The following is a 21,367-nucleotide window of genomic DNA, read 5'->3' as shown; positions in this document are numbered from 1 at the left end:
GAGCTACATCCTCAGCCCTGTATGTAGAGAACTTCCAAATAATAAGCTTTAAGTTGTAGCCAACCATGGTTTCCTATTGTTAGAGAACTTTTGCTTGTTTGAAAGCTTTTTTATCTCATTCTAGAAAAGTGCTCAAGACTTTTTCAGTTGAGACAGGGTCTTGCTTTATAGTTTAGGCTGGGCTTGGACTCACTATGTAGCCCAGGCTGGCCTCAAACTCGTGGTGATCCTCTTGCCTCAGCCTCCTAAGTGCTGGGATCACAAATGTTCACCATCAGACCTAGCTCAGATAATTTTTTGTTTTTTTGAGATGGTCTCATTTTGTAGTGCTAGCTGGCCTTGAAATCTCGAGTGTTGGGATTACAGGCATGTGCCACCACACCTGGCCTTCAGTTAATATTTTAATAATGGTAAAATATACTTTAAAAGTATATTACTGAGTCTCTAGGTTCAATCCCCAGTACCAATAAAAATAGTTTATTGAAATTATAACAAACTTAACTTCTCATAGAACTTAAAACTTAACTTTCCCCACTCCTACTATAAATAAGGTGAAAGTCCAAATTTGAGACACAAGGCTATGGAATGAAATGTTTTATAGAAAGATAATTATTTACCTAAGGCGATTCCTCCATGAGGGGGAGCCCCATAATCTAAAGCCTGGAGCAGATGAGAAAGCAATGTTGCATCTTCCTGAAATGCAAAAGATACCCTGTTTAAATATACACTGAAGGGACTTTTAAGTGCCACATATTTAAACATGGGTGCTAAAGGCAAAATAAAGTTGAGTTAAAACATATCTTACCACTACTTAACTAATAGCAACTCACTGGGAAAGTGTAAATACTACCTTAAGAGGTTTACAGTTTACTAAGGGAGTAACACGTCACAGATGTTCACAATGTGTAGAAAAGTGCCAGATGTCCAGGAAATGCAGCTCTTACTGTACTGAAAATGCTAACAGAGTAAGACTAGTCCAGGAGGTGGAGGTGTGGGCTCCAAGAAATAGGGACTGCCCTGTGCCAGTGACCAAGGGAAAAGAATGACAGTAAAAGCACAACAGGGTCAGATGTGGCCAGGAGGGAGGACAACCTGGAGGCCAAGAACAGGGCCCTGTGGGTTGAAGGGAGGGCAGGGAATGGGGAAAAAATAAGCAAGATACATCATAGAAAAGTACAAGTTTCCAATGGTGAATGTAAATGTATTGTATACCTAAAATGTACCAATAACAGAATTTAAGGAAAAAAGAATAGGGCCCTGGGTTTGGTGACCGGGGAGCAGATGCAGAAACATGGGAAGTGTCTGGAAACAGTTATCCAGCTGGACTGCAGAGCAGACTCATGGGTGAGCGTCCAACAAAGATGCCAAAGCCTCACAGAGCTTTTCACTTAGCTGGTCTGATGTGGGCCAAGGCATCTGTTTTCCTTTTTTTAGCTGCTTTCTAGGTGATTCTATTCTGATGTGTAACAGGGCTGAGACCCTGACACATAGGGAGGAAGCAGAAGCAGTGTGCTCTTACTCTTCTGATAAACTACACAGTGAGGAGACCGAGGGAACCTGGAGCTTATGATGGGAGGCTCTGACCCACATGAGAAAGGTGGATTCCACAATGCTTTCAGAGCTAAAGGGGGGTCTGATGTTGAGTTCTCCAAACCTGCTCACATGTAAGGTCATCCATCCTACCCTACCCTTAGTTAATCCTACAAAATGTTTTTTAGGACCTGACCTGGACTGTTTTTTGTTTTTTTTTTTTAAATAATGAACAGCAAATCCTGAGGTTTACATCTGAATAGGACTCCCTAACATTAAAGTATAACCCTAAAGTATATTAAGTGATATTCAAAGTCCTTTTAAACCTCTCTCTTTCTCTAACATCCATCCATCCACTGGAGATGAGGAGCCTGGGCTTAAGAGCTACCCTTCAATCCCTGACCTTGCTTCCTTTTCATGTCCTATGTCTCTGGGCAAGCTCCATAATCTGCCTCAGTTTCTCATGTTTAAAACAAGCAGAATAAGGTTATCTCACAGGTGACTAGGAAGAATAAATGCATCAATGCACACAGAGTATGTAAGCAGTCCCTGGTACAGGAAGCACTAACAAGGAGCTATTACTGTCATTTACTTTTCCAAGTCCTACACTGAAGATAGACAGACAAGCTGACACTATTTTGTACTTAGCAAATCCTTCATTCATAATAAGTGTTTAAAGAAACTGACAAATACTTGGGTAAAACAGGCTAGATTAGAAGATGAGGAATGTTACCTTTAGTAATGTTGATAGGATATAACCCTGTAGCTCTGCATCGTGAATTCGAATAGAACCACCTCCTATTTCATTGCCATTTAAAACCAAGTCATAGTGTTGGCTACGAACCTAGAAGATTCAGAGTCTTTATGTTAGAGGAAATTTCTGACTTTCTAGTTCTGCAGGCTGAAGACATTGTAGCTATTTAAGAGATAAAATGTTAACCCCTGGTTCACAATTTCTTCTGAGGCTTCCAGAACCGGGTCCTGTCTATCTTCAGACTGTGAACTTTGAAGTTCTTTGACTATTTGCATATTTCCTTTTTATCTGCAAGTACAGAGAGGGTACCTTTTCAGGTGCAGTGTACAAGAGGTGACCGTCGCTAGGGTGGGGAGCAGTAAATGGGTGGTGGGCTGACTCCAACTCTCTGGGATTGCCCTCCTTTGGGAGAAAGAGTGGGAAATCCACCACCCAAAGGAAAGAGAAGCAGGTGGGGTCACGAAGCACCACTCCTCTCCCTTCCAGAAGGTGAGCACATTCCAGTCGTAATTTCCCCAACAAAGAGCACTGTGAACAGAAGACATAAGCACTGAGTTAGCTCCTTGACAGAGTAGCAGGAAATAGCCTGGATTCTGAAGCCAGCCATTCTCTAGTAAAAGATTTGCCAACTCTCTCAGGAGGCAAAGATCTGAGGATGATCTGACTGTAACATGGATGAGAATGACTGTCACACACAGTTCCTGGGTGAGTACCTAGTAACAGTGATTAAGAACGCAGCTGTAATCCCAGCACGTGGGAGGCTGAGGCAGAATCCTGTGCTGGGCTTACACAGATAAGCCACACGAGCCTGAAAACATGCATACACTGTCACTTTGAGGCCTAGTCTATCTTACCCTTAAATATCTACATAGGGGACTTTCATTGTGACATTTTCAGAATGTTACTGTTGTTCCCAGTAAGTGTGGCTTCTAGCTTTCTTTCAAGGAAGGCCAAGAAGAATTAGAGTAATACCTTCCAGAGAAAGGAAGAGCAGAATGCTTGGTCGTACCAAGAGATTGTTTAGTAGCTAGATTAATTTGCAACAGGGTGTTATATAAAATTCCAAATTCTATTTTAAGAAATGTGCTGATAATAAAACTCACATTTAAATACCTTTCTTCATTCTACTACTGCAGGAGAAGGGAAGGACAGTAGATTACATTTAGCTTTGAAGCTGAACTCTGAAACTTCCTTTGGAAGAAACATAAATATACATTAGAAGAATGAATTTGATAAAGTGCTAATTAGCTACCATGACTTTATTTATTAAAAGATTAATTCTAATTATTATTACTTTGGTTTGAGGCAAGGTCTTGCTACATAGTTCAGGCTGACGTTGAACTCACTACCAAAGCCCAGGCTGGCCTCAAACTCAAAGCAATCCTGCCTCAGCCTCCTGAGTGCTGGGATTACAGGTGTGTACTACCAGGTCCAGCAATACCATGTCTTTAAAAACAGGAGTATACACAATGAAGGACTGAATTTTTTTTTTTTTTTTGGTACTGGGGATTGAACTTGGGTCCTTGCACTTGCACAGCAGGCAGTGAAACCACTGAGCTAAGTCCCCGGCCCGAAGGACTGAATTTTTAACATGCTTAGCCTTTAAAACATACTTTTAATATTCATGTTTGATTTTTTTTTTTTTTTGGTACCGAGGATCGAACTCAGGTCCTTGTGCTTGCGAGGCAGGCGGTGGAATCACTGAGCTAAATCCCCAGCCCCACATGTTTGATTTTTATGTTACACTTTTGTGTATTTTATAAAGATTCCTAAAGCTAAATTCAATCTCCCATAAATCTGAAGAGTGGTGCTCTAGCCAGTGGGTGGTGGCACTCATCATGCTGCTCTCAAGGACAAAGGGTCCTCCTTGGCCAAGTTGGTCCAGGGATGCCTGTCAGCCCTGTGGCCCTCCAGCCCTGTAAACTGACCCTATTTACAGGAATTCGTTATGTACAAAGGTTTGTAACTACCAAATGTTCTTCATCTGCAAAATTGTGAAAATGAAAATATTTTTGATGACTGTATAAGTAATACCACTGACCCTTAATCACAGTCAGATCTAATCTGTGTAATGCCAATGGAGGCTGGAAGCTGATAGAGTCCAGTTTTGTGTATGGTGTTTAATGTCACATCAGTGATTTATTTTTCAAAGACAGGCACAGCACTGGTAAGGTGCTACTGGATTCACACACCATGACAGGCAAATATGCCCAGATAGATAGACAGACAGACACAAACTGCAGGATGTTTTCCTTACTACACACTGAGTATGGACTAAACTGACAGTATGTTGGGCCATATCAAATCTCTAACTTGCGCAGAATTAAATAAAGGAGAAAATGGAGTCAAGATCAGTAACAGAAGAGATCCAAGATATGACTTGTTAAACTGTGCATGGAAATCCAGTAACCCATGCAAAAAGAAAGCAAGGTAATTAAAACTATCTTTGCAAAATGATGACATTCTAATTCCAATCTGATAGGCCTTTTATAAGCAGTACAATGGGCAGTATTCTCCCAAATTAGGAAAAAGAGATGGGGGCTATCCCACTTCAGAGTACGGGCCAAGGTTAGGCTCCTGACTTCTGTGCCTCAGTTTCCTCATTACACTGAAGTGATCTCCATGGTCTCTTAAAATGCACAAGTTCTTATTGAATGTATGATTTTGGTTTAAAATTATTATAGGATATTTCTCTTCAAGGGTTGCTTTACAATACACCCTAAATAAGCCAGGCATGCCTATAATCCCAGCACTTGGGAGGCTGAACCAGAAGGACTGCCTCAAGTTTGAGGCCAGCCAGGACTACATAGTGAGTTCCAGGCCAGCCTGAACTACACAGTGAGACTTTGTCTCAAAAAACCAACTAACTAAACAAACAAAAATCAATATCATCTTTATATATTTTCATGAGATGCAGTTAATGAATTCTAAAAGAATGCCATTTAATGCACTATAAGTGAATAGTGATAATTAAATAGGTATCCATTAATCTCAAAAATCTTATATTTTTTCCAGGTAATAAAAGTATCCCTATACAATTATTCATTCATACAACTTTCAAGTCAGGCAAAAATATAGTAGCTACTATAAGTGGTGAACATTTAAGGTTTCAAATTATGAAGAAAGATAAGCAAGTAAAGAAAATTCTGGAGGACTGTCCCTTTAAGTGTAGGAAAGGCCAGGCTGGGGGTGTAGTTTAGTGGTAGAGCACTTGCCTAGTATGTGCAAGTCCCTAGCTTTTCAGGCACAAATTTGCCTCAGTTCAGACTACACAAATGTGGTCAGTGTCTCGTCCTTCATCACACAGCTATCAAGTTTGCCTGGTGGGGACCTACGAATGTAACCGCACTGTACAGACTACTTTGCAGCTGACATGTTTTTGGATGAGGTTATACTCTTTCATTATTGTTAAGAAATCCACTTCTATGACTGACATAAAACTGGGGCTGAGATAACGACAAGTTCTGAAGGTAACTATGCCCCACTGTGGATTTTGTGGTTATGATCACTGTCATAGCTCCTGACCTCAAATGAACACCTTACACTTTACGAGGCCTCCATCCCTGCTCTTCTATGCCTGACAAATGCCAGAGCCAACTATGTAGGAAGATTTTTCAGAGAAGACGATGACTTTGTCTTCCCACAAGACAAAAGCTCCACTTGCTTTCTGAGGCAGACAGCAACCCTGAACTACAGACAGGCTGGGGCCTGCGCAAGCCTCAGTCAGACTGCAGTTTTCATACAGCACGTTACAGAGTATTGAAAGATATTTATACTTCAAAGCAATTCCATTTTATGAAATTAACAGTCCATTTAAAATATGCACAGGAGGAAAAAGGCAGCAGACAGCCTCCACAGCACACCCGCTTGCAGGTAATTCCCCTTACTGCTTTCTTGTGCTCTCCAGCAGTCAGTAACACCATGTCCTCCTCCCGGGTCTCCATTATTCGCGTTAATTCCAATCTTTGCTCCTCCACTATGAACTTGGCAGCTGGTGAATTCCAGTTACTGTTGGCTTTCAGGAATACAGGTAATACTTCCTATGATGAAAGAAAAGACTTATTCACACTTTTAAAAAAGTGAATTTATTTTCTCATGGCATACAAATTTGTTTCTTGTAGAAGAGAATTTACATGAGATCATTTCTCTTCCCTCCTGGAAGCCCTTCAAAATAACATGAAAGGAATTAAAAAAGTGATCTCGCCACAATGAAGAAAAATACAGAGAAAAAGGTTGGGAATACTATCAGTAGACGAGTGACTTCCACAAATTTTTGGCAGATTGCAAGTGACTGGAGTAGGAGAGACTGGAGAAGCAATGTGCAGGAAGCTCCGGCTTGGTGAACAATGGAGGCAGCTGCAGTGCAAGAAGGAACTTATCTGACCCTGCAGAAACCTGGACAGGACCAGGATGCACACATAAGTTTTCAGTCTCCAGGGGAGCAGCCAGCAGCCTCACTGCTCACCCCAAACTAAACTCAGCCATTTACAGAGCCCCTGCATTTTCAACCAGCCTCTCTCTCTCTCTCTTTCTCCTTCTCTTCCTTCTTTTTCTTTTTTTCTAATTTTTTTTTTTGGTACCGGGGATCGAACTCGGGTCCTTGTGCTTACAAGGCAGGTGGCAGAACCAATGAGCTAAATCCCCGGCCCGTTTTTTCTAATTTTTGTGTAGTGTTGGTTTTCAAATACAGGGCCTTGCACATACTAGGCAAGCACTCTATACTGAACTACATCCCTAGCCCAAAAATGACTTAAATATGCAGACAACCGACAATCACTACACACTGAAGAAAATCAGCAGCAATTAAAAAAATCAAAGATGAACATAAAAAAAAAAAACCTAAAGAAAAGAGATAATCAGGGATTAAAAAAAAAAAGAACCTGAATCTTCAAAAAGGACTCAAAAAAGATAGTTTATCAATAAAACAAGAATAAGAGACAATGGAAAGAGCTACAGGAGCTGGGTGCAGGGTGCACAGCTGTAATCCCAGCAACTCAAGAGGTTGAGGCAGGAGGACCAGAAGTTCGAGCCCAGCTTGGGCCTTAGTGAGACTGTCTCAAAATAATAAATTTTTAAATAGGGCTGGAGATACAGCTCAGGGTCAGTGGTTGAGTGTCATGGTTCAATCCCCAGTACTGGGAAAAAATAAAACCCAAACTGGAAAACACAGTTACCAATTTTTACTTTTATTAAGGAATGACATGACAAAAACCTAAAATATTCTCTACGATTATCGTAATTTCATAAAAGAAATACTATTTCCATAGACAAAAAAGGGAAAAGATAGCTCATTCACTTTCTTTTTGAACAGTCTTGCTACGTAGTTCAGGTTGGCCCTGAACTCACTACATAGGCCAAGCTGGCCTCGAACTTGTGGTGATCCTCCTGCCTCAGCCTCCCACATGTAGCTCTTTCACTTTATGAAAAGCTTTTTATAATGCCTTATTTTTCTCACTTGCCTTGGCCCTCTTTGGAAACCACAAAGCTTGGGATATGGTGGTAGCAGAGGTAGGTAGTCCATTTTCAATTTCGACTATAACATTTTTACATGGTGATAAACAGTGTATATAACACTATCCTTTTCTTTTATCCTTACAAGTCATTACAACATGAACATTTTTTCCTATATTAATATTCTTAGGAAACTAAAAATTTTAAAAGGAACTTTCATATTAATTTCTTTGATTATACCATAACATTTAATCTCTTCTATATGGTTTCATTCTCTTCCTGTTACAAATGATACTATGATGAGCATAAGTCTCCTTATATCTAGGCTCCTTTTCTTAAGTATATCACAGAAAATTACTGACTCAAGTAGCATGAGGCTTTTTAAAGTCACTGACTCTAAAATGGCCAAGGTATGTATTTGTCCAGTGACAGTGTGAATTTCCCCACTCCTGCGCCGCCCAATTTCAGTTCTGCCTTCCCCAAGCCAAGAACATAAAATGTGCCTGTCAATGGTGTGTTCATAATTTTATTTTATTTATTTAGTTTTTGGATCGAACTCAGGACCTTGTGCTTGTGAGGTAGGCGCAGCGCCACTGAGCTAAATTCCCAGCCCTTGTTTGTAATTTTAAAAGGGACACAGAGGACAAATAAATATAGGATTAGTTTCATACCCATCATGCTGTTGTTAAATCTTGAGCATGTGATGCTCTATTTATTTTCTTTTGGTACTGGGGATCAAATTTGGGACCTTGTGCTGGCGAGGCAAGCAGCAGAACCACTGAGCTAAATCCCTGGTCCATCTATTTATTTTCTTAACTGGATAAAATCGCTTTGTTTATATTAAAAGGCTAGGGTTGAACTTTCACATTCTAATTAATGGCACATTCAACAAAGCTGAAGTCTTAAGAGTAATACTGTACTAAGGAACAAGATTAACTTTAAAAATAAACAGAAGAAAAGCAAAAGAGTGATCTCAAATAACAAGATCTTAAACATTAAGAGCTCAAGCAATAATCAGTTAAAATAGATTCTCCAAAAGGAAAAAAATCTGCCTTAATTTTAACTCCTTACCTGATTAAAATGGTCAGTTGCACATTTTCTAATGGACTCAATATCTTTCCTTTTTAAGTACTTCTGATGAAAGAAAATCAAAGTAAACTCATCAATAGGATACTCAGCTTCATAAACACATTCATGATAGCAAATGAGATACAAATTCATTTTGTCTTTTCATCACTATAGTGGGATTTAACAAAAATTTAATTTCCACTGCCAAATGACAAATATTTCAAGCTTGTTGTAGAACTTAATTTCCCTAATTATGTAGGTCTCACTGGGAATAGTTCTGTAATATGCAGAACAAATAATTCAAAGTTAATCTAACTGAATTGTGAAAGAAAAAACAACTTTCAAAGCAACAAAAGGATTCAGAATTTGATTATTTCAGGGTTTTTTTTTTTTTTTTTTTGAGACAGGGTCTTGCTATATAGTCCAGGCTGGCCTTGAACTCACTATGTAGTCTAGACTGGCTTTGAACTCAATGGTGATCTTGAGTGCTGGGATTATAGGCACGGACTACCAGTTTTTATTTATTTTTTTAAACTGGGGATTAAACCCAGGACCTTTACACTGAGCTACATCCTCAGCCTTGTTTTATTTTTTGAGACAGGGTCTCATTAAGTTGCTAAATTGCCCAGGTTGGGCTCAAATTTAAGAATCTCCTGCCTCAAGCACTCAAAGTGCTGAGGTGTGTACCACCATGCCTGGCTTATTTCAGGTTTCTTAAAATTCTTCATATCTTACATTTTCTAAATTATCTCAGTCTTTCTAAGTGAGACATTATGGTTATCAACAACTATACTCATAGGACATTTAACCAAGTATATGAAGTCTAAAACTGAACAAATGACATGTATCCCTGTAGTTCTTTTTTTTTTTTTTGGTACCTGCATCAAACTCAGGTCCTTGCGCCTGCAGGGCAGGCGGCAGAACCAATGAGCTAAATCCCCAGCCCTGCAATTCCTTTTGGCTGTTGTTTCTGTGGTACTGGGAATTGAACCCAGGGCCTTTGTTCTAAGCTATACTCTCATCCCTTTTTATTTTTTGAGACAGGGTCCTGATACGGCTGGGCTCCAACCTGTGATTCTCCTGATTCAGCCTCCCATGTAGTTGGAATTACAGGTGTGCACCACCCCACATGTTCTTATATCTACTTAGGGAAGAAGAGATATACTTGAAATGTGATAAATAATAATAGGCAGCTGGGCATGGTCAAAAGTCAACATTCGAGAGCCATGCTGGAGCTGATAATAGGGCTGAGAGCCTTTGTTTTTTTTTTCTTTCTTTTTGGTACCAGGGATTGAACTCAGGACCTTGTACTTTTGAGGCAGATGTGGTGCCACTGAGCTAAATCGCCGGCCCTAAAGCCCCAAATCTTAAGTGTAAACTTGTCTTCATAATATTTTATTGTTCTCTTATACCTTTAGGGACATTGTTAGACTCTATATTAAAAAAATTTTTTATATAGAGAACTGTTCTTTCTCAAGTGTAAATGTGCCAGTGTTCAAAATATTTATTTCTAAAACATACATTCTAGGAAAAAAACAGAATTGTGCTTCACTTACTGCTCCTTCACGGACACACATGGCTTTGACGGTTCCTTGGGGCTTCCTAAGTGCGTCCTGGAGAAATTCACTCTTCGTATTTCTGAACACATCACTGATATCTATAATCTGGAAAATGGATAACAAAAAGGGGTAACTAAACAGGAAGTCATTTTTATCACTGTTCAACAAGATTTTTTTGTTTTGTTTTGTTTTTTTTGGTACCGGGGATTGAACTCAGGTCCTTGCACTTGTGCAGCAGGTGGCGAAACCCCTGAGCTAAATTCTCGGCCCCTTGTTTTGCTTTTGAGACGTCTCACTATGTAGCCCAGGCTGGCCTTGAACTCACAGCAATCCTCCTGCCTCACTCAGCCTCCTGAGTGCTGGGATTACACCACTCACAGCTTAAACTGGTATCTATAATACAGTACATGGTTATGATTTTGCGTACATTATTATTTTTCTTTAATTGTAAGATCTAAGCACTGACTATTCATAGGCCAAGTAGAATTCAATTTTTCTTTTTTTGATAATTTTGCAGTGAAGCGCTCAGGAGGCTGGGGCAGGAGGATTGTGAGTTGAGAATAGCATGGGCTACAGGGACAGCTGCAGGCCAGTGAGATTCCATCTCAAAAAACCAACAATAAAAAAAATTTGCAGTGAGAACTGATTTCAGAAATGTCACCAGCATCATACAGATCAAAGGAGACTGCTCTTTAGGAACAAATATAGGGGGATCCTGGTATCAGACTCCTCTATATACACTTGGTCCTAAATACTTACAAATATTAATAGTTTGAATAAACGTCTTCATATGTTTGAACTTTAAAAAAATTTATTTTTTATGTTATTTTAAAATTAAAAATATTCTTTTATTTTGTTCATCCATTTTTAAATTTAGAAAATTAAAATACGCTTTCTACTTTTTTTTCACAAAACCTTGTGTGGAGAGCTAACTTTCAGTAGCTCGCAGTTAGGGAGCTGCTTTGCTATACATGAAACCTGAGCCAGAGGCAGATTTCTATGAATGGTTTTCAGCCCCTGAGAACTCAGTCATTTGCCTTCCAAGTACTACTTGGGTTTAAAAAAACTAAAAAGGAAAGAATAGTTTCTTTTTCCATATAATTAATAACTGATAAGTACTGGAATAAAACCTTTGCAGCACGAGTCTTGATCTTGGAAATGGGTCTTGGAACACATTAGACACATTATTCTCTCTTGCTGTAGCTCGGTAACAACAAAGGTAACAAAGGACTGCAGAGCCATATGGGCACAGGGTCCTGGGAAAGGGAAAACAGTACCTTCATCCCAAAACGAGTGTCGGGTTTATCAGTTCCATAGGTGGCCAGTGCCTCAGCAAAAGTCATGGAAGGAAAAGGAATCACCACAGGGTCTCTGTCACTAGGCCAGGAATACTGGAGCAAACCCTCAATTAAACTCTGGATCCCAGTCTGGTCTACGAAAGACATCTCTATGTCAATCTGAAACCAAAAGAACAGAACTGGAATAGTTAGAATTTATGTATTTCACAGATCTCAAACTACCACAGGATTCTGCACACAAACAGTATGTGGAAAGGGTATAGATACTGTAAAATGTTTTATGTCAGCACTGGACTAATGCCTCACATAAGTAAATACTTGTTTAATTCTCAGTTATCTCATGGCTTAAGGCTCAGAGAGGGTAGGAAACTTGCTTGCTATCTGCAATTAGTATGTAGTAAAGATACATTTGATTCCTGGTCTATCCAATTCCCAAGTTTATGATTTTTGCATTTCATCACACTGATTCACGTGTTATCATATAGAAACCAAGTCAGAATGGCTTTGATAAGCCTGTAGATTAGGTAAGTAGATTAAACACCATAATATATAGAATTATTGGCTCTTAATGTACAAGAGATTTGCTTTAAAGATTTTATCATATCGTGACATTAAAACACTATAGGAATCTCTGGCACTGATGACCATGATCCTTATGAAAAGGACATATGAAGTGGATCAAAAGTTGAATGAGTGCCTCAAATGCAAGTCAGGGGATTAAATATCTGATGGATAAAATGCAATACATAGTAAAGTATATGCAATTATAGCCCTAGTCTTGAAAATGCTTGGCTGTAGTAAGCCTGAGTTTGTAAGAGACAAGTAAATATCTCAGTACCTGAGTAAACTCAGGCTGCCTGTCTGGTCTTGAACCTTCATCTCGATAACATCGGGCAACCTGAAAGTATCTACAATTAAAAAGTAGTATTAAGTCAGTCATGATTCTAGGAAGGCACATGGATTTTTCCTCAAAAGTTTAGGGCTACCAAATAAATTTAATAATGACACTGGAAAGACATGAGATTTTTTTGTTTGTTCTTTGTTTTTTTGAGACTGGGTCTCACTGGGTTCCAGGGTGGCCTGGAACTCAAGTGTGTGGCCCAGGGACTTGAACTTGCAATCCTCTTGCTTTAGCCTCCCAGAGCACTGGGATTATAGGCATGTGCCACCGTCCCTGGTTAGAATCTTTATTTTTAAATAATGCTTTAATCAGATACACAGCTGACCTATGAAAAATTACTGTTCTATATATTATTTTCAAAATACACTCTGGCATTTTAGATGTTCATGTTAGATGAGCATACTTCCCATCTAATAGTCCATACTTCTTTACAGATACTCTTTTTCTTCAGGAAAACTGAAATACTTTATGAATACAGCTGAGGTTTCCTGTGCTGTGTGAATCCAAGTCTCATCTTTACCTGCTGAAATGCAGCTGTCTGTGAAAGTCTTGCTCAAAAGACTTTCTATAATATTCTCTCAAACACTGTAATTTTAAACAATACCTAATTTGCAAATTTTAAATGCATTTATACTTTTATTTCACAGTTAAGTTTTATTATCCAGCTATGCCCTATTAGTCTCATTAACTCTTTAAAAAAAAATCCCCCACCATACCCACTATCATAGAGCTTTGTACAGTGTGGCCACCCCATAAATCTTCACTAAACTGTAAGTTTTCAGGGAATAAGTATTCTCTGAACTCATAAATTTTCTAAACTTCTCTTAAGAGATCTGACAATTTTGTGAGTTTTTTTCTTTCTTTCTTTCTCCCCTTTCCTTTTTTGACAACTAACAGCATTTAAAAAAACTCACCTGTCTAAACCGCCAACCATCAGAAGCTGCTTAAACTGTTGAGGACTCTGAGGAAGAGAATAAAACTTTCCAGGTTCCCTAGATGGTACTAAAAACTCTCTGGCACCCTTTTAAAGAGAGAGTAAGAAGAGAGACATTAAAAACAACAAAGCTGGGCATGGTGGCACATGCCTGTAGTCCCAGAACTCTGGGAGGCTGAGGCAGGAGGATGGGAACTTTGAATCCAGCCTGGGTAACTTAGTGACTTAGTAAGACTCTATCTCAAAATGAAAAATAAAAATGGGCTGAAGATTTAGCACACTGCAAAGTCCTGGGTTCAGTCCCCAGTACCACAAAACAAACAAACAAACATAAAATAAGGTATAATTGCTTGGTGGAAGTTGATACTTCAGCTCATCAATGAAATTAAAGAGTAAAGTTCACACAATGACAGAGATGACTTCTTGCTCATCTTTCAGTATCTAAGAAAACTTGCACAGCTGGGTATGGTGGCACACGCCTGTAACCCCAGTGCTCTGGGAGGCTGAGGCAGGAGGACCACAAGTTCAAGCCCAACATGGGCAATTTAGTGACTTAGTGAGAGCCTGTCTCAAAATAAAAAAGGGTTAGGAATGTAGCCTAGTGTGAAGACATTCAGTTCAATCCCCAGTAACAAGGTGTGTGTGTGGGGTGTGCTTTAAATACTGTTTCTACATAGTAGTTATCGCACGTAAGCTTGTTGAGATGAATTCCCAATTTGGTTTCTAGCTAAACAAATTTTGTGCATTACTTCCTAAGTAATTCTTCTTCTTCTTCTTTTTTTTTTGGTACCAGGGATGGAACTCAGGACCTTGTGCTTACTAGGCAGGTGGCGGAACCACTGAGCTAAATCCCCGGCCCCCTAAATAATTCTTAACTGCTTTTCTAAATTGTAGTTTTTATAAGTCTATAGATTGGATAAACATTAATGTTTAGAAATGTCATGCTCGCTTTGGCAGCACATATACTAAAATTGGAATGTTTAGAAATGTCAGGGTTTTTTTCTCTTATTTATATAGTATCTATCCTCCTTTTGGCTATCTGAGCCAACTACTTTCTCCAGGCTTTGTGGGGCAGCACAGGAAAAGAGTCATCCAGGGCAGACGAGACATGACGAAAGAACTGTGGCAAGTGGAGAGAGGTTCGCTCCTTCACGTGACGAAGAGCACGAGCCAGGCCACCATTCGGCAGAAGGGCCCTGTGGTGAGGGCCGCAGTGGAGCCCAGAGAGGCACAGGAGAACTATTGCTCCAAAGAAGGGTTCTTGACTCAAGCAAAGACGAGGCTCCTAATCATGGCCCCAAAGCTGGCCAGCCCCACCATGGCAGCCTCAGCTCCAATGAACCTGGCTGCTATATCAATGTCCTTCGAAATGGCAATGGCACTGATCTGGAAGCTACAGCTAGTGACAAGTGCTGCCGAGGCTCTCATCTGACACTGGATGGCTCAGCAGCTGAGAGCCACTCCTGATTTGAGATTCGGATGCAGAGGAAGCGGAGTGGGCAGATGTTTTTGGGTTACAGGCCATAGAAAGACAGTTGCTCCTAGCACAGAAAAGATAGACGTCATATATATATATATGTATTTTTTGACATGTAGAGATGTCAGTTATTAATGAACAAGGGTTTTTAGTGTATTTTTTTTTTTTTGGTACTGGGGATCAAACTCAGGACCTTGCACTTGGTGAGGCAGGCGGCAGAACCACTGAGCTAAATCCCTGGCCCTAAGGGTTTTGTTTTGAAGAACTAACTTATTAATGGTTTGCATTTATAAATCTCAAGGGAAAGAAAACTTACATGGAATAAAAGGATTCTGACTCAAAAATATTGACCCACATAATTTTCTCAATTCTTAGGAAAACCTACTTAATGTGACCATCCTCAGGTAGTGAATTAAATGAAATAAAATTTTAAAAGTGGACCAAGTGAATATAAAAGCAAAGTGGTCCAGTTTTTATTTCGGTACCAGAGCTTGAACTCAGGACCTTGCGCTTGTGAGGCTGGTGGTGGAACCATTGAGCTACATCCTCGGCCAAAATGGTCGAGTTTTATAACTATTAGAACATTATTAGTAGAATGATTTAAGTAATATACCTACCCCTGGGGTCCTCTTAAATAATGTTGGGGTTTCTACATCCACAAACCCTGAAAAGAAACATGAGAATTTAATACATAGAATTTTGGAATTTGTCAAATATGATGTCTATAGTACAGTCCAGGGCCGGGGATTTAGCTCAGTGGTTCCGGCGCCTGCCTCGCAAGCGCAAGGTCCCGAGTTCGATCCCCAATACCAAAAAAAAAAAAAATTGGATTTAACTTTGCCAGGGATTTAGCTCAGTGGCAATGTGCCTGCCTCTCAAGCGCGAGGCCCTGAGTTCAATCCCTGGTACCACAAAAAAAAAAAAAAAAAATATATATATATAGTACAGTCCAACAAATCAGAGGCTTCTTTTTAATTGGGACTTTCAAATAAGCTACCAAGCCCAATGCTGTTGGTTTCTACAAATCCAAGAAGGTGAAATTTTCCCTAAAATTCTATTCTGTTCATAAATCTGATACCTTTTTAAAAAAATTTAAAATGTATAACTTTTTTATAAAACACACACATATATAAAAATTAAAATCATTCAAAGAAAAACAATGCAAGGGAAAAAAACTATAATAATATTCAAATATAGTAGAACTCAACCAAAACAAAACTGAAAAGTACTTAAACATTTTTCCATATAATTTTAAAAAACATCTCAAGTATTAACAAGACATCAGAGGATTTGATTTGTTTTAGAAAGATTTTAAAAACTAATACTGAACAAATAGTGGTCTGGAAAAAAAAATTCTAGTTAGCTAGTAGACTTCACATAGGCCAAATTTTTTAAAATTTAAATTTCAATACAGTCATGTGACATGTGATGGAAATATAATCTGAGAAATATGTTATTAGGCAATTTCATCTGTGTGTATTGCAAAATACCAGAGTGCCAACTTCTAAGTGCAAACCGAAAAGGTATATGTCAATCATCTCTGATGGTCCCTTGATATTATCCAAATATAGTTAAACACGAGATATATGAGGCTACCACTGGCATAGCAGCACAATGTTTTACAGTAAACTTTTATATAAGTAGGATTATGCTCTAAAGGATGAAAAGCACAGCATGTTATGATGAGTACCTAAAACAGTAACAGTCATTTATCAGACTATCGAATACTGTGTACTGTACATAGTTTCATGTGCTTCTTCTGGAAACATACCCTTCTCTCCTTTGATCTCAGTGAATCTTCCTTCCCAACTCGCTGATGAGCTCCAGCCTAGTCTCTACTACATCTCTTCCTCTAATTTTAAACACAATCTATATATGGATTCTTTCCAGATTCAAGCCTATAATTCTGATCTCTCCCCTTCCCCTCCTGCCACCTCTACCCCTTTGAACCTTTTCTTTGTATTTCAGGTTATCAATTATTTATTTTAGTCATTTTAATCCATAATTACACTTTCAGTTTCTCAAAGTAGAGAAACTATTTGGTATTTACACATGTGTGTCCTATTTATTTCACTTAAAAGGATGGCCTCAATATGCATCCATTTAGCTATAAATGTCTCTAGTTTCTGGTTCTTTATGGCTGAGTAGTACTCCATTTTATAAAAAACCACATCTTCTTTATCCAGTCTCCAGTTGATGGGCACTTGGGATGTTTCCAAGCTTTAGCTAGTACAAACTGTGCTGCTATAAACATGGGTAAGCATATATCTCTGTGGTATGATTCTTTTAATTCTTTTGGGAAGATACCCAGCAGGGGGATAGCTGGGTTGAATGGGACCTCTAGTTCTAGTTCTTTGAGGTATCTTCATATGATTTCCACAGTGATTGCACCAGTCTACACTCCCACCAACAATGGAGAAGGGTTCCTTTCTCCCCACACCCCCACCAGCATTTGTTATTGGATGATTTCTTTATAACAGCCATTCTTTCTGGGGTGAGGTGGAATCTCAGTGTTGTTTTCATCTGCATCTCTTGAATAACCAGTGACGCTGAACATTTTTTCATATATTTATTTGCTGCTTTTACTTCTTTGTCTGAGAAATGTCTGTTCACTTCAGATGCCCATTTTTGAATTGGGTGTTTGAATTGGGGGGGGGTGGTCTGATTTTTTTCAGTTTTTTATATATTCTAGATAGTAGTCCTTTGTCTAAGGTACAGTTGCTGAAAATTTTTTCCCACATTATAGGTTGTCTCTTAGTCTGTTGGTGGTTTCTCTTTCAGTGCAGAAGCTTTTTTTTTTTTTTTTTTTTGGTACCGGGGATTGAACTTGGGACCTTGCGCTTACAAGGCAGGCACCGGAACCACTGAGCTAAATCCCCGGCCAAGAAGGTTTTTAATAAGATGAGATCCCAGTTGTTGATTCTTTGTGCAAGTTCCCGTGCTACTGAGGTTTTGTTCATAAAGTCTTTTCCTATGCCAATGTCTTCAAGAGTTCTACCTAACTTATCTTCCAGCAAATTTAATGTTTCTGTCTGAATATTTAGATCTTTAATTCACTTTGATCTTAGTTTAGTGCATGGTGATAGATATGGGTCTAGTTTTAATCTCTGGCAGGTTGAAATCCAGTTTTTCCAACACCATTTATTACATAGGCTATCTTTCCTCCAATGAGGATGGTTGGCTCCTTTGTCAAAGATGAGGTGGCTGGGCATATCTGTAGTTGTTTCTGCATCTTCTAATCTATTCCACTGATCCTTGGGTCTGTTTCTTTGCTAGTATCATGCTGTTTTTATCACAGTAGCTTTGTAGTATAGTTTCAAGTAGGGGATTGTAATACCCCCAGCCATATCTCTGTTGCTTAAAATTTCTTTTGCTATTCTAGGTCTCTTCTGGTTCCAAATGAATTTTTGGATTGTTTTCTCAAGCTCTGTGAAATATATTCTTGGAATTTCAATCACCATTCCATTAAACCTATATAATAGTTTTGGAAGTATTAAGGGAATCTGAAGATAGAATATCAGATATAGAAAACAGGATTGCAGTTAAGGACCATGAAAACAGAGATTTCTTAAAAACAGTAAAGGACCATGAGAAATCAATCCAGCAGCTGCTAGATGATGCAAGGAAGAATAACATAAGACTGATGGGAGTCCACAAAAAAACAGGAGAAAATACAACTGATATAAAAAAACTGTTCACAGAAGTAATAGTAGAAAACTTCCCAGACAGAGGTGGAGAATTGGACATACAGATAAGTGAGGCATATACAACTCCAACTAGCCATGATCAAAAAAATCTATGTCTAGACATATAATAGTCAAGATCCCAGAAACCCAACAGAAGAACAAATTCCTACAGGCATTTAGAGAAAAGAAACAAATCACCTACAAAGGAAAGCCCATCAGAATCATGGCAGATTTTTTAACACAAACCCACAAATCAAGGAGAGCCTGGAGTCAAGTATTTCAAGCCCTAAAAGAAAATAACTTCCAACTTAGACTGTTGTATCCTGCAAAATTATCTTTCAAAACCGATGGGGAAATTAGATACTTTCACGACAAAGAACACCTGAGAAATTTCATGAACACCAAACCAGCACTCCAAACAATCCTAAGCAATATCCTAGAAAAAGACAATGAAGATCACAACTCCACAAGGCCCAACAGAGGGAAGCCACCAGGCAAGGTAAGAAACTAAAGGAAAGGGGGGGAAAAAAAAAAGAAATGAGCCAACAATAGTAAACATCATGACAAGGATGAGTCAGTATCTATCAATTATAATTATCAATGTTAATGGTCTCAATTCACCAATCAAAAGAAATAGACTGACAGAATAGATTAAGAAGCAAAATCCAACAATATGCTGTATACAAGAAACACACCTAACTCAAAAAGAAACACATATACTGAAAATGAAAGGTTGGAAAAGAGTTCTCCATGTCACAGGAACCCGGAAAAAAGCAGGGGTAGAAATTTTATTTGCAGACAAAGTAGATTTCAAACCAAAACTAATTAAGAGACAAACATGGTCACCACATACTTGTGAGAGGGAACACTCCAAGAGGAAGAGCTGACAATCATAAATATATATGCACCAAATACGAATGCCCCCAATTATACAAAACAAATATTAATGGACATGAAAAACCAAATAAGCTCTAATACAATTGTAGTCGGGGATCTCAATACCCCATTATCACAAATAGACCGATCATCTAGACAAAAAGTTAACAAAGAAATTCTGGAACTGAACCAAGCTACTGAACAAATGGACTTAATAGATGTTTACAGAGTGTTCCACCCCACAAAATCAGAATACACATTCTTTTCAGCTCCACACGGGTCATTCTCCAAAATAGATCACATGCTAGCTCCTAGGACATGTCTAAGTAAATGTAAAAGAATTGAAGTTACCCCCTGTATATTATCACACCATAGTGCAATAAAATTGGAGATCAATAACATATGAAACTGCAAAACTCCCACAAACATATGGAAATTGAATAACACCCTCCTAAACAACCAATGGGTCACAGAGGAAATTAAAGAAGAAATTAGACAGTTTCTACAAGTAAATGATAATGCCAGTACAACATACAGGAATCTATGGGATGCAATGAAAGCAGTACTACGCAGGAAATTCATAGCAGTGAATGCCCATATTAGGAAAACAGAGAGAACTCAGATAAATAACCTAATGCAGAACCTCAAGCTCCTAGAAAAAGAAGAGCATAATGAATCCAAAGCTAGTACAAGAGAGGAAATTATAAAGATCAGAGCAGAAACCAATGCAATGGAAACTAAGAGAATGATACAGAAAATCAATGAATCAAAGAGTTGGTTTTTTGAAAGAATAAACAAAAATTGATAAACCTTTAGCCAACCTTATCAAAAAAAGGAAAGAAAAGGCTCAAATCCATGCAATTAAGAATGAAAAAGATGAAGTCACAACAGATCCAGCAGAAATCCAGAGGATCATCAATACCTACTTTGAGAACCTGTACTCTAATGAAATGGAAGTCACAGAAGAAATGGACAGATTCCTAGATACACATGAATTGCCAAAGTTAAATGAAGAAGATATAGAAATTCTAAACATCCCAATTACAATGGGTGAAATTGAAAATGTAATAAAAAATTTACCAACAGAGAAAAACCCAGTTCCTGATGGCTTCACTGCTGAATTCTACAAGACATTTAAAGAACTATTGCCATTACTCTTTAAACTTATCAAGGAAATTGAAAGGGAAGCAAGGCTTACAAATTCATTCCTAGAAGCAAGTGTTACTTTGATTCCAAAACCAAGGAAAGAACCAACCCAAAAAGAGAATACAGACCTATCTCCCTAATGAACATAGATACAAAAATCCTCAACAAGATACTGACAAACAATACAAAGGGTCATCAAGAAGATCATACACCCTGACCAAGTTGGATTTATCTCAGGGATGCAAGGATGGTTCAACATTTGTAAATCAATAAACGTAATACACTGTATTAACAGAGTCAAGGACAAAAACCATATGATCATCTCAACAGATGCAGAAAAGGCATTCGATAAAATCCAACACCCATTCATGATAAAAACCCTACAGAAAATTTGAATAGAAGGTCTTTATCTCAACCTGATTAAGGCTATCTATGAAAAACCAACAGCCAACATCATACTAAATGGTCAGAAACTGAAAACTTTCATGTTAAAATTAGGAACAAGACAAGGATGCCCACTATCACCCCTCCTGTTTAATATTGTTCTGGAAACATTAGCCACAGCAATTAGAATAGAGAAAGAAATAAAAGGAATAAAGATAGGAAAGGAAGAAGTTAAACTGTTATTATTTGCTGGTGATATGATACTTTACATAGAAGACCCAAAATACTCTGCTAAAAGTCTTC

General features: G+C 38.5%; 1 protein-coding gene across 1 annotated transcript in view; it reads right to left on the bottom strand.

The window, feature by feature from the left end:
• Dars2 (aspartyl-tRNA synthetase 2, mitochondrial) overlaps nt 1-21,367 on the bottom strand; it is a 33,219-nt gene that overhangs the window by 3,445 nt on the left and 8,407 nt on the right. The window contains 10 exon segments of the mRNA XM_004853414.3: nt 618-693; nt 2,264-2,374; nt 2,594-2,812; nt 6,172-6,324; nt 8,807-8,869; nt 10,360-10,467; nt 11,640-11,819; nt 12,499-12,568; nt 13,476-13,582; nt 15,590-15,636. Coding sequence (XP_004853471.2) covers nt 618-693; nt 2,264-2,374; nt 2,594-2,812; nt 6,172-6,324; nt 8,807-8,869; nt 10,360-10,467; nt 11,640-11,819; nt 12,499-12,568; nt 13,476-13,582; nt 15,590-15,636 — 1,134 coding nt within the window.

The sequence above is a fragment of the Heterocephalus glaber genome, unplaced genomic scaffold, assembly GCF_053883595.1.
Source record: "Heterocephalus glaber isolate CG9 unplaced genomic scaffold, H.glaber_assembly_v1.0 deba00001600, whole genome shotgun sequence".
Taxonomy (NCBI): domain Eukaryota; kingdom Metazoa; phylum Chordata; class Mammalia; order Rodentia; family Bathyergidae; genus Heterocephalus; species Heterocephalus glaber.
The sequence above is the reverse complement of the archived record's forward strand: the minus strand, read 5'-3'. Positions and strand labels throughout refer to the sequence as shown.